Below are 12,413 nucleotides of genomic sequence, written 5' to 3'. Positions count from 1 at the left end.
AGATAACTTTTCCCGTGTACCAACATAAAAAGGAGAATTAATTAAGCTGATCTCATTATTTATTAGGAAAACTATATGGAGGTGAAAGAAAAGAAAAAGAATTATCAATATATGAAAGAGTACAAATGATATTTGCACCTCATAAGTTTTTATTTGTATTTTACTATAAACACACGTACCTCTCATTTACTTGTAATTTTTTTTCTCAGTCTTGAAAAACCAACTAATAACCAAAAAAATAAAAATAAAAATAAAATAAGACAACCATCACATCAAAAGAGAGTCAACTCACTTATGTTTTTTTAGTGATGTTTTTTTAGTGCTACCAAACATTAATCTTTTTTCCTTTTTCACTCACTACATCTAGTTTCCCATTTATTAAGGAAATGATAGAAAATTCTATTGATATGACAAAAAAAAAAAAAAAAACCTTCAGCATCACATCACTGTGAAATGTACACAATTAAATTTAGGCTCTGTTTGTTTGTATTCTCAAATCAATTTTCTACGTGTGTTTTGGAGCATGATGTTTGGTTACGTTTTCAAATCAATTTTCTACACTCTCTGCAGAGAACTCTGTGCACACAGGCGTGTTTTCTGTCCAAAGGAAGACCACCCGGTAGACCACCCGGATGTCCACCCGGTAGACCATCCGGATGTCCACCCGGATGTCCGGCTGATTTCCAGATTTTTTTTTTTTTTTTTTTTTTTTGCAATTGATTTACATAATCGGGACAAATATTTTCTGAAAATTTTTAAATTTTTTATGTGCTTTAAAATAATTTTGAATTGTATATTTAGTTATGAGTTGTAAATTTTTGTATCACAAATCAAATGTCACATCAATAATTCCCCACTCAAATCAAACCTCTTTTCCAAAACTATTTTCAAAACTCTTTACCAAACAAATTTTCTACACTCAAATCATAATTCCACAACACACAAACTCAAAATACAACTCATACTCTCAAATCACATTTACAAAACTCTACCAAACGCTACCTTAGAGTTTCCTAACATTTTTTTTATATTTATTAACATGTAAAAAAGATTAAAAACTCTAAAAGCAGAGTTTTAAAGAACTCTAATAATATGTGAATTTTATAATAATATGAAATTTGTGTTGTGTTTTTTTTCAAAAATGATTCATTCTTTTAATTTGAAAGCTCTAAATAAAACTTTAATAATTTGATAATAAAAAAAATTAAGATACAAACATTACATCATTGTGAGACCCACACACTATTAAAACTCTCTAAAATTTTTCTTTTAAAACTCTCAATTTTTTTTTTTTTTTAAATTTTTAATTATCAAATCAATGAAACTCTGTTTGGAGCCATCAAATTAGAGTGAGGCACCATTCTTACTAATACCGCTTAGACAAATACCACGTGTCTATTTTCAAGAAATTGGTGGAATTGAATAAGAGCCATCCGACACGAAACAATCGCTGTAGAGATTAATATTATAAATTGGACTTTCTTTAAAGAAGAAGAGAAAGGAAGACAGAAAGAAAGAAAGAAACCTGTAGACCAAAGAGAAGAAGAGGTCTACTACTCCCATGGCGCACAATAACATCCCTCCGATCGACCCCAGAAGTGGCTTCTGCAAATCAGACTCCATCTTCTACAGCAAACGCAACCCCATCCCGTTGCCTCCCAACGACTCCCTCGATGTCACCACCTTCATCTCCTCCCGGGCCCACCCAGGCAAGATCGCCTTCATCGACGCCTCCACCGCCCGCCACCTCACCTTCGCTGAGGTCTGGATGGCCGTCGATTCCGTCGCCTCCTCTCTCTCTTCCATGGGGATCCGCAAAGGCCACGTCATCCTCCTCCTCTCCCCGAACTCCATCTTCTTCCCCATTGTCTGCCTCTCTGTCATGTCTCTCGGAGCCATAATCACCACCACAAACCCCCTCAACACAACTCGCGAAATCGCCAAGCAAATCTCCGATTCCAACCCCGTCCTCGCCTTCACCACTCCTCAACTCATCCCCAAACTCGCCGACTCCAACCTCCCGATCGTACTCATCGGCGGCGATCAAAACCCTCCCAATTCCAAAATAGTGACTACATTGGAAGACATGATGAAGAAACAACCGAGCGAGAGCCGAGTCAAGGAGCGAGTGACTCAGGACGACACGGCGACTCTGCTTTACTCGTCCGGAACAACCGGAGCAAGCAAAGGAGTAGTGTCCTCGCATCGAAACCTCATCGGCATGGTTCAGACGATCTTGAGTCGGTTCAATCTAGAAGCCGGATATCAAACTTTCATCTGCACCGTCCCTATGTTTCACATCTACGGCTTAGCAGCGTTCGCGACGGGGTTGCTAGCATCAGGATCAACGGTTGTAGTTCTCTCGAGATTCGAAATGGACGAGATGTTGTCAGCGATCGGGAAGTACCGCGCCACGTATCTCCCTCTAGTGCCGCCGATACTCATAGCAATGGTGAACGGGGCGGATCAGATTCGGCGGAAGTACGATTTGGGGACGTTGCAATCGGTTTTGTCGGGAGGAGCGCCGTTGAGTAGGGAGGTGATAGAGGGGTTTGCGGAGAGGTATCCGACGGTGGGGATTCTACAGGGGTATGGGTTGACGGAATCGACGGGGATTGGGGCGTCCACGGACTCGCTGGAGGAGAGTAGAAGGTACGGGACGGCGGGGTTGTTGTCGCCGAGCATGGAGGCCAAGATTGTTGATCCGGACACTGGAGAGGCCTTGCAGGTTAATCGGACGGGTGAGCTTTGGCTCAGAGGTCCCACCGTTATGAAAGGTAATATGGGGTGTATGTTAAATAATAATTTTTTTTTTTAAAAATCAGTATTAATATTATTAAAAAATTACATTTCTATTGGTTTTTATTTTTTAAAAACAGTTTTCAAAAAATTTTATTTTCTTATTTTTCGTGTTTTTTTATTTTTACTGAATTTTTTTAATATTTTATACAAATTTTTTACTTTTTAGACACACTTAACATAAATACACCTAAAAAGTAAAAAAATTATAAAAAAAAATCTTTTAAAAATTCACTAAATACTAAAAATACAAAAAAAAAAAACAAGAATTCAGTACATTTTTTATATTTTTATGTATTTTTTAATTTTTTAAAATATTTTTTCACAATTTTTTTATTTTTTAGATACATCTAAGTAAGGTGCATCTAAAAAAGTAAAAAAAATGTTTAAAATTTTAAAAATATTCACTAAAAACAAAAAAATACAAAAAAATACGAAAATCAAAAAATTCAATTTTCAAAAAACTTAATCCAGAAAACTCAAATCAAACACACTGAACAATGTCATTTTTATGGGTACAAATTCTTTCTGTGGTTTGTCAAAATATATATATATATATATATATATATATATATATATATATGTTTCTGTGAAACTATTCAAGTCATTTTTTATATTTGGTGTAAAATTTTCATATTTCATGTATACCTTTCATGCGTTAAATTTTGTACCAAAATTTTTTTTCACTTGTAATAAAATTACCTTCAAACGGTCCACTAAAATACTATTTCTCCAAATTATTCAGTGGTTTCGTTTCAGTTTTTTAAAATCAATTTTTTAAAAATTGAGTTTTTTATTTTTTATATTTTTTGTTTTTAATAAATATTTTTTTAATTTTTTTTAGATATACCTTGCTTAAATGTATTTAAAAAGTAAAATATTTGTGAAAAAATATTTTAAAAAATTAATAAATCCGTAAAAATATACTGAATTTTTATTTTATTTTTATATTTTTAATATTTAGTGAATTTTTTAAATATTTTTTTCACGAAAATTATACTCCATTTTAAGTGTATTTATGGTAAATGTGTCTAAAAATTAAAAAAATTACTTAAAATATTTAAAAAATTCAGCAGAAACAAAAAAAAAAAAAAACCGAAAAATAATAAAATAAATTTTTTTGAAAAGTATTTTCAAAAAACTAGAAACAAACGTAGTGATTGTTGTTGATAGTTCAATTCGCATTTTTTTGGCGCCCACATTTGGTGTGGTTTTGTTTTGCTTTGCTTTCTTCTTTTGTTGCTTTAGTTTGTCCCAGAATATTTTATGGGATCAGGATTTCTCTCATTATTTTTTAATGATTTATTTGTGTGTTATTTATTTGTTGGAACACCTTAGAATTATTTCAACTACTCAAGTTTATAATTAAAAAAAAATCATGTTAAAATACTGTGTATTTTTTTAATTATTTAATTTTAATTTTAATTTTAGACATAAATCATTAAATTACCATTGCAAAATCATTGCAAAGAAATCATGGCAGAGTATCTTTATGCACGCAGTAGTCATCCCAAATCCTCTTTATGTATCCCTTAACGCCATGTTTGTTTGTTTGAGCGAACTGGATTAGATTGGATTAGTATTCTTATGACGAATAGTCTTAGGATTACGAATCCTTTTGAAATGTGTATTTTATCCTTTGTTTGGATTGAGTTAAAATTATAAGGAGGGATTAACAAAATATTATCCAATTCGATGTTTGTTTAAGGGGATTGAAATGAATAGGATATGACAGGACATGAGACATCTAATATATTAACCATAATACCTCTATTATGGTCATTTATGAAGTTTGTTTAGTCCTCTAATTTATATCCCACTCTAATGTGGGATTGAATAGTCCATCATATGGGGATATCATATCCGAATGGATTGTTAGTCAGTATTTTCATTTTTTAATCAGACATCGAATTAATAATTTTATTAGACTATTAGTCCAATCTCAAATACATATCCGTCCAAACAAACGCAACCTTAATGTAATCCATTGGGTTTTTTTGTGTTCTAATAGTGTTGCCAAAGCCTATTTGGTTCAGCAGCATAAAAGACAGTCAATGTCAAGGGCACTCTGTAATCCTTTTTTGATATTTTTCATCATTTGGAGTTAAAATTTGGTTAAAAATCTTTTTTTTGGTCAAATCATTTTAAAATGTCACTTATTCCAAAAACTTCTTTAACCATTTTTAAGTAAAGGAAGCCATCTTTAATCCTTACTCTTAATTCACGGCAAAGTTGTGTATGCCAACAATCAGCCCGGATATGCTTATAATCCTTTACCAGCCGAACACCGCTAGCTATTTTTTCACTTATTAAGGATAATTTGCCTGCAACTTAGTGCTTTCTGGAACATTTACACGAACTAATTTTATTTGTAAATGTGGTTATTAATTGCAGGTTATTTTAGTAATGCTGAAGCGACTGCATCAACTCTAGATTCAGAAGGATGGTTGAGAACAGGAGATTTGTGCTACATCGACGATGATGGATTCATTTTCGTAGTTGATAGGTTGAAAGAGCTCATCAAATACAAAGGATATCAGGTGAGCTGAATTGAATTTCTGTATGCGTGTGTCTATGTTGCTCATGTTTGAATAGCAAATAAATTTTACTAAAAAAATTGCAATTTATGGTGGTAATATAACTTGAAACAAAGTTCTGATAAACATTTCAAGCAGTGATTCTAATGGAATGAGCCACTTGATTTGGTTTGGTAGGTCCCTCCAGCAGAACTAGAGGCTTTGTTGCTGACTCACCCTGATATTGCTGATGCTGCTGTTATACCGTAAATGCTCTTCACCATATTGCTGATGCTGCTCTTTTTCTTTTTCCTTTCTCCTAGGATTCTTACATACCCAAACAAATGAATTTCTCAGGAAAATGGTTCTCTGAGAAAGCAATGGATTTTATGAGCTGATCATTAGTGTTTAAGAATGAAAACCAAAGTTTAATATCTTGTTATCTCAGGTTTCCTGATAGGGAGGTTGGGCAGTTTCCCATGGCATACGTGGTACGAAAAGGTGGAAGTGATTTGTCGGAAAACGATGTCATGGACTTTGTTGCTAAACAGGTGAATCTAAAATTTAAGCTGAGGTTAACAATTCATTCAACTCATGAACGCCTCTCTAATTGAAGGTGAATTCTGTGGTGCACACCCACGAAAGTTACTATTCAATGTAGTCAGATTATGACACGATGTGATTGCCGATCATATTAAATTGTAACTTTGACTACATGCAGTTGTAACTCTTTGAGGGCATGAAACTGTGTAACACACCACACACTAACCTCTAATAGAGTTGTCCTTGCATTATTATTCACCTGGATCACCATTTGATTTGTCACTTGTTGAAAGTGGGAGATTTAACAATCTAATAATCTGGGAATTGCAGGTTGCTCCGTATAAGAGAATCAGGCGAGTGGCGTTTGTAGATTCCATCCCCAAGAATCCGTCAGGCAAGATACTTCGGAAGGACCTCATAAAACTTGCAACCTCTGGCTCTAGGCTGTAGGAAATATGCTTTTAATTTTTGTTTTTGTTTTTGTTGTGAGTGGAGTTTGGGGAGGAGCTGTGAAATTGATTGTCATAGTGTTTGGCTAAATCGTATTTAGACTTTATGCGAAAAGTGAAATATATGTATTATGTTTTGATATCAACTATGTTGAATGAATCTCTTCTTTTTATTAGACAAAAGGCCAAAGGAGAAAAGCCAAAATGTGCTGTAAATTTGAGAACTAATTGCTCCTCTTTTGACTGCCAAAAATGGTAGAGATCTTAAAAGTTTTACCAAATGCTCTTCATGCGTATGAGACTCACATGTGGATCGTACATTCATGTGAGACATTTGGTAGAAATTTTAATAGAATTTTTAAAATTTCTAACATTACTCTTTAACTGGACCAACATTCAATTCAACAACCATTCAAGTCTCACTTGGTTCTTAGTTTGTATCACAATCTAAAAATATAGATTTTTTTAAATTTTAATTTTTTTGTTATTTATTTTGAAGGCTTGCCTGGGTAACTTCTGTCTGGAACTCGTTCATTTTGTGGCTAGAGACAAACAGAACAATCCAAAGATGAGATAGGAAATTAGGTGAGTAGTTGAAATAGAATTAATTATCCTTCCACCTTTTAATCTAGAATGTGTGAGCTCACCCATTTTTATTTATTTATTTATTTTTTTTTGATCAATAGAAATTTTCATTAAGATAGGAAAGTCAAACGATATTTGCAAAGAAATCCAATCCAACAAAATAAAAACTTATACCAAATAAAGAAAAAATCTTTAAAGAAAACACGAAAGAGAAGCTATAAATATATCAAGACGCAAAATTCATGCTGCGAAGTAGAAGTCGATTATAAGATTTCAATACTAGAGCAAGTATGAGATAAATAAACAAGTTACATCCATAGAATATGTAAGGTACAATCAAAGTACTGATGGAAACTTAACCACAACCAAGCAAAAAAATAGAAATATGGAAAAAACCTTCAAATCCCCGACAATGGAAAGGCGGCAACAAAAATGATAGCCGGAGGGAAATCTGGTGGAGATGAAGAAGTGGAGAAGGGGTGGAGGTAGATCTAGTGAGGGTGTGACCGTGGAAGCGAAGAGGGGACATATCTGACGGCAATGTAGTGGTAATGGCACCGAAGAGAGGCAGAGGAGGGAAAAAAGCAAATCCGATGAACAAAACATCTCACAAGGAGGAAGAGGGTTGGAAAGACGAAACTTCCAAAGTTATTAAGCAAAAAGCAAAGAAAAAGGAAGAAAAGAGGGTAGAAAGAGAAGACAGGAAACCGGAGACCGAAATCCCCTCCCCACCTTGACGGCGGCACACCCAAAAATCCTAAGAGATGAAAAGTTTAGAGAGAGAAGCCTTGGATTTAGAGAGAGAAAAACCGCCGGTCTTTGTGAGCTCACCCATCTTAAAACTATTAATTTGTGTCAACTTTGCGGATCCAATTTCAATGAATATAGATTGGATGTGTGCGCTCAGCTATCTGAAACTTTTTATTAATGTCAATTTCGCTGATCCAACTCTGATGAACGTAGATTTCGAAATGTGAGCTCAACTTGGCTGAGCCAACTTCAATGAACATTGATTTCGAAGTGTGCACTCACCCGTCTTAAACTCTTAATTTAGGTCAACTTCATTGATCCCAATACCAAATAAACTTTTAATTTGCGTCAAGTTCATTGATCCCAACACCACAGAACATGCATGTCATACATGCTATGAAATTATAACCTATATGCAGCAATTAGTTTACCAATTGGAAGGCTCGTTTTAGCCCCATTTGTTTTGGCTTAAAAGTAAAACATTGAATCTTTCTTTTTCATTCAATCTGCTTTCCTTTTGTTCCACTTATTTGTAATGGAATAGCGCATGGTACTGCACACCATGCCTTGTCAATTGATGAGGCTCAAGTGTGGGAAGTATATTTTCCATCCTAATATTTACGCTCTCATCAATTTGATATTGGGCCGCTAGGCTCACCTTTTTCACTTTAGGAATAAAACTCCTCTTTCTTTGGCCAAAAAAAAAAAAAAAAAAGATTTTTTTGAAACTAAAAGCCAATTAAAAGCTACAGAAGAAATGCTAATTAAGAAATTTGAATAAGATATATATATATATATATATAAAGAAAGAAAAGAAGTTAGTTCCAAACGAGGCTGAGAGTGTAACAATATTATGTTAGGTCATCAGGTCTTGTGCTAATGCATAACAATGTTTGAAAAAAAACAAAAAAGAAACCCAAAACCTACATGCAGCAGCCGCATCTTAGCAAAGTCAGAAAATGATAAGTAACAATTGGATCATATGGTTTTGAAGTAACCACATCAATTATATTCCTTAAACAGCTCGCTTTAACTGCATACATGTCAATAAACAAAAAGCTGAGGATGGACAAAAAACAATGGTCAAGAATGCCGACATTTTACACAAGAAAGTGTGGTTGCTTGGGGAAAAAAAGTCCCCAACTCCATAGAGCTTTCTTTACATTGACAATGGAAGAAGCATCCTTCGTTTCTTTTTCCGAGCCAGTCTTACTTGCTTTGTAATTTTCATGCACACAAATAGTAGCAATGTGATGCAAACTAATATAAATGCAAGTTTAATATGCCTGACATATAATGAAACAGCTGAGAAAACCAGGGATGCTAAAATGACAAGTTCCCATATTACAAAGATCACGACGTCCACCCTGCATCCATAGAAAGCGAAAGCCAAAGCAAGACAATTAGATGTCAGAGTGGTGCTGTTCTTCATTGCCCAATACGGATTTATCATCATATAGCACAAACAATGGGATTTGTTATTTTTTAAAGAACCACCTCACTTGTGCCATTGCAAATGGATAATGAAATAATTAAAAGAAAATCCTGAGGAAAAAGACTTTCGGTTGGATCTCACATAAGTTCATGTTGGTGATGAATTTAAAGGTTCACACAGAATACTCTGTTTTTTCCAGCTAAATTCCTTTCTAGTGTTTCAATCTCAACAGAACACAATATTTGCCAACAGAAATCCTTATGAAATGATCAAAAATCAACAATTATGCTACACAAAACAAGCTTCTTTTTCATTAAAAGTCTGAAATACTAAAATTTTATAATACCAACTCCAGATTCAAATTGCAAAATGGCAAAGACTTAATACACTTATAGGCTATACTTGAGGAAGTGAATGGATATTAGAAAATTTAATATCTAGAGCAATAAGCACGCAGAGAACTAGAAATATAAATTTAAAATTAGTCACTAAACAATTAAAAAAAATACTCAAAAAAAGAAAAAGAAAACATCAAGTCAACAAGTGTTTGTCCTAATTCCTTGAGGTCAGCCACATTGATCATATTTCCTCCAGTTGGCTCTAATAGAAGTCATGCCCTCTCTCTCTCTCTCTCTCTCTCTCTCTCTCAACTTTTCAGAGTCAATACTCGTATTACCATAAAAGAAATGCAAGGCCTTCACCTAAGCACAGGATAGAGCTAAGCAAAAGACTATACAAATAGGACTTGGACCTGCTAATTATTTTTCACTTTTCATGACATACAAATCCAGCTTTATCCAACCGGGCCGCATGCAAGAAGGGAGGTTTATAATTGATGAGAGACGGAGCATGTTTAATTGTTATACTGAATTTAGTCTCTCTCTAGATGGACATAACCATTTCTCCAAGCAAAATCAATTCTTGCTTTCCTTTCCTTTGTGTGTGAAGTTTTGGTCTTTTCTTTGCCATTTTCCATTGACAGCTTGTCCACCACAAACCCACTTCAGCAAGCAATTTTTATGAGTGGTAGAAATAAAATTAATGAAAGGCATCACAACAACAATATTTCAACCACCATTATTAAAAGTTAAATGCTAATAACTCTTACATCACCAGAGACTCTAAGCCGTCTCAAATCTGGTCATAATAACAATAAAAAAAAAAAAAGAAAGAAAGAAAAAAAAGAGTTGATCATGTCAAGGTACGAAGGGGTTGAAATTGAACAGAGTCATTTCTTCAACAGTCAACAGTCAAAATTCCCATAAAATAAACCAAGCAAAACATTTATTTGACAGAATGAATTATTCCAACACCAATTAACAATTGAATTATGGTTTGGTAGTTTCGACCATATATTTCTTAATTCATGCTTTTACACTTCAAATACCTATAATCATAAATTCTACCAATGTACACCAACAACCTAATGGATCCAATCGGACCCAATAATCATCCAAAATAAAAATTATTAAATTAAATTATAAGTAGCTCTAATCAGAATTTCGATCACGCAAGCACGTAACAATTATGAAAAAAATTGGGGGTAAAAAAAAAAACCCTCAAATTAGGATTCAAATGAAAGGGTGATTAGATTAGAAGGATACCTCGAATGAGTGAGATTAGAAGTAGAGGAGAAGATAGAGACAGAAGCCCAATCGTACTTGGATCGAATTTGATACTCCCTAAGCTGTTCCGCCAGATTCGATCGTGTTATCATCGATTCGTTCCCTCCTCCGCTGTCTCTCTCTCTAAAATCTCTCAAATCTTGAAATGTCATTTTGCAGATTCAACAAGAGAAGAAGACGAATTTGAATTCCCCACGAGAACAAGGGGGAGAGAAAGGGAAAAGAAAAGCATCTGCATCAGCTTCTCTTTCTCCCTTCCTTTCTCTCCTTGTTTATTTCTTATTATGTTTTTGAATAAATAATCCTACATTTATGTGAGAAAACAATGATTGGACATATTTAAAAGAGATAAATTTTGAGATTTTTTTTTTTTGGAAGGTCTTGATATTAAAATTTTATAAAATAAAAAATATATAATATTTTTATAATAGTTAATATTCTTGAGTATTTTTACATAAAAAATTTGATTTAAATAAATTTTACTCGATTTGTAGAAATTTTGGTGCGAGACAGAGAAATTTCGAAATTTTTCTAATGTGATTATAGAAAAATTTCATTGAGGAATCTTAGGGTTGGTTTGGGGTGTCCTAAAAAAGTGCACTTTTTGTCTTTTTACGAAAAGATGTGCAGAAAAGTAGAGAGGTGATGTGATGAAAAAAAGATAAAAAGATGAATTATATAGGTTATGCCAAACCTAGCCTTAACTAATAAAAAAAATATTTTAGATATCTAGACTACACAAAATTTGAGAGAAATATTTCACTAATTTTTCGTTTGTTTCTTTTAAATTTTGAATTTTTTTTTTTAGTTTTAAAAATATATATATATATATATAGATTTTTTAACTTTTTTTTAAAAAATTTACTGTCAACAAATTTTAATCAACAACGCCATGCTGAAATAAGATAGATATATTTTCTCTATTTTAAATTGTTGATCCATTTTTGTTATCCCAAATAATTGTTTATGTTTCTTAGTTTTTATCTACTGCTATGCAAATGGGCATACATTGTTATGGGTTTGCCCAGAAGCAATTTTGATATTTTGACTTTTGACTTTTGACCAGCCCAACCCACAATAGTGCCAAAATCCTAATTTGTTTAAGGGCAGTGGTGCTTTAACCCAAGTATAGCTCTGGCCCAATAATTATCTTGCACAACTGGAGCAAATCCAAACATTATTCTACAATTAGAAAAAGTGGGCTTCGTACCGCGCAGACCCATAGGGGCTCACAATTTCAAATGGAGCTATGTTATATAACCAAAACAATTTTACGAAAACTTTCTTATTGTTCTTATTATATTATTAAAGTGTGTTCTCTTTCAATTTTCAAAATTTCATCCCACTCTATTCTACTAAGAAAAGTGTGAAACCCCAAGGCACTTTTCACGCTTTTAAAAAAAAAAAAATTAATTTTTTTATTATTTTCAAAACATCCATCGCACAAATCTCACAACAATTGTTAATATTTTTCATTAACGAATCAAGTTTTTTAGGTTATAATAAAGTTTATAGTAGTAAATGAAACTGTTTTCGACTTCCTTTTATGGTCATTTTATTAAAGACCTCATTAAATATGTTTTTTTAATGTAAATTAGGTTATTAATTCTGAGTCAATTCTAATCACCAAAAAAGAAACCACATGGTTATTAATTCTATTAATAACTCTGAGCACATTGATACAATTAGAATTTAGAGGAGAAACCATACA

At 33.2% G+C, this 12,413-nt stretch overlaps 1 protein-coding gene across 1 annotated transcript; it reads left to right on the top strand.

Annotated features, from left to right (window-relative positions):
- The first annotated feature begins 1,009 nt into the window (after positions 1-1,009).
- On the top strand, positions 1,010-6,490 carry LOC114315234 (putative CoA ligase CCL5). Its single transcript, XM_028261818.2, has 5 exons — positions 1,010-2,777; positions 5,194-5,339; positions 5,514-5,581; positions 5,764-5,866; positions 6,189-6,490. Exons 1-5 carry the CDS (start codon positions 1,562-1,564, stop codon positions 6,306-6,308), a joined length of 1,653 nt encoding a protein of 550 aa, XP_028117619.2. The 5' UTR covers positions 1,010-1,561; the 3' UTR covers positions 6,309-6,490.
- Positions 6,491-12,413: the final 5,923 nt, after the last annotated feature.

This window comes from Camellia sinensis, chromosome 3 (assembly GCF_055761805.1).
Source record: "Camellia sinensis isolate YWXY chromosome 3, ASM5576180v1, whole genome shotgun sequence".
NCBI lineage: Eukaryota > Viridiplantae > Streptophyta > Magnoliopsida > Ericales > Theaceae > Camellia > Camellia sinensis.
The sequence above is the reverse complement of the archived record's forward strand: the minus strand, read 5'-3'. Positions and strand labels throughout refer to the sequence as shown.

What these genes read in the sequence shown, in the direction of transcription:
- LOC114315234 (XM_028261818.2), top strand. Translation starts at nt 1,562, where the DNA reads ATGGCGCACAATAACATCCCTCCGATCGACCCCAGAAGTGGCTTCTGC. An exon ending in TCAAATACAAAGGATATCAG is followed by an intron (nt 5,340 to 5,513) that starts GTGAGCTGAATT and finishes TTGGTTTGGTAG; the next exon opens with GTCCCTCCAGCAGAACTAGA. An exon ending in GCTGATGCTGCTGTTATACC is followed by an intron (nt 5,582 to 5,763) that starts GTAAATGCTCTT and finishes TTGTTATCTCAG; the next exon opens with GTTTCCTGATAGGGAGGTTG.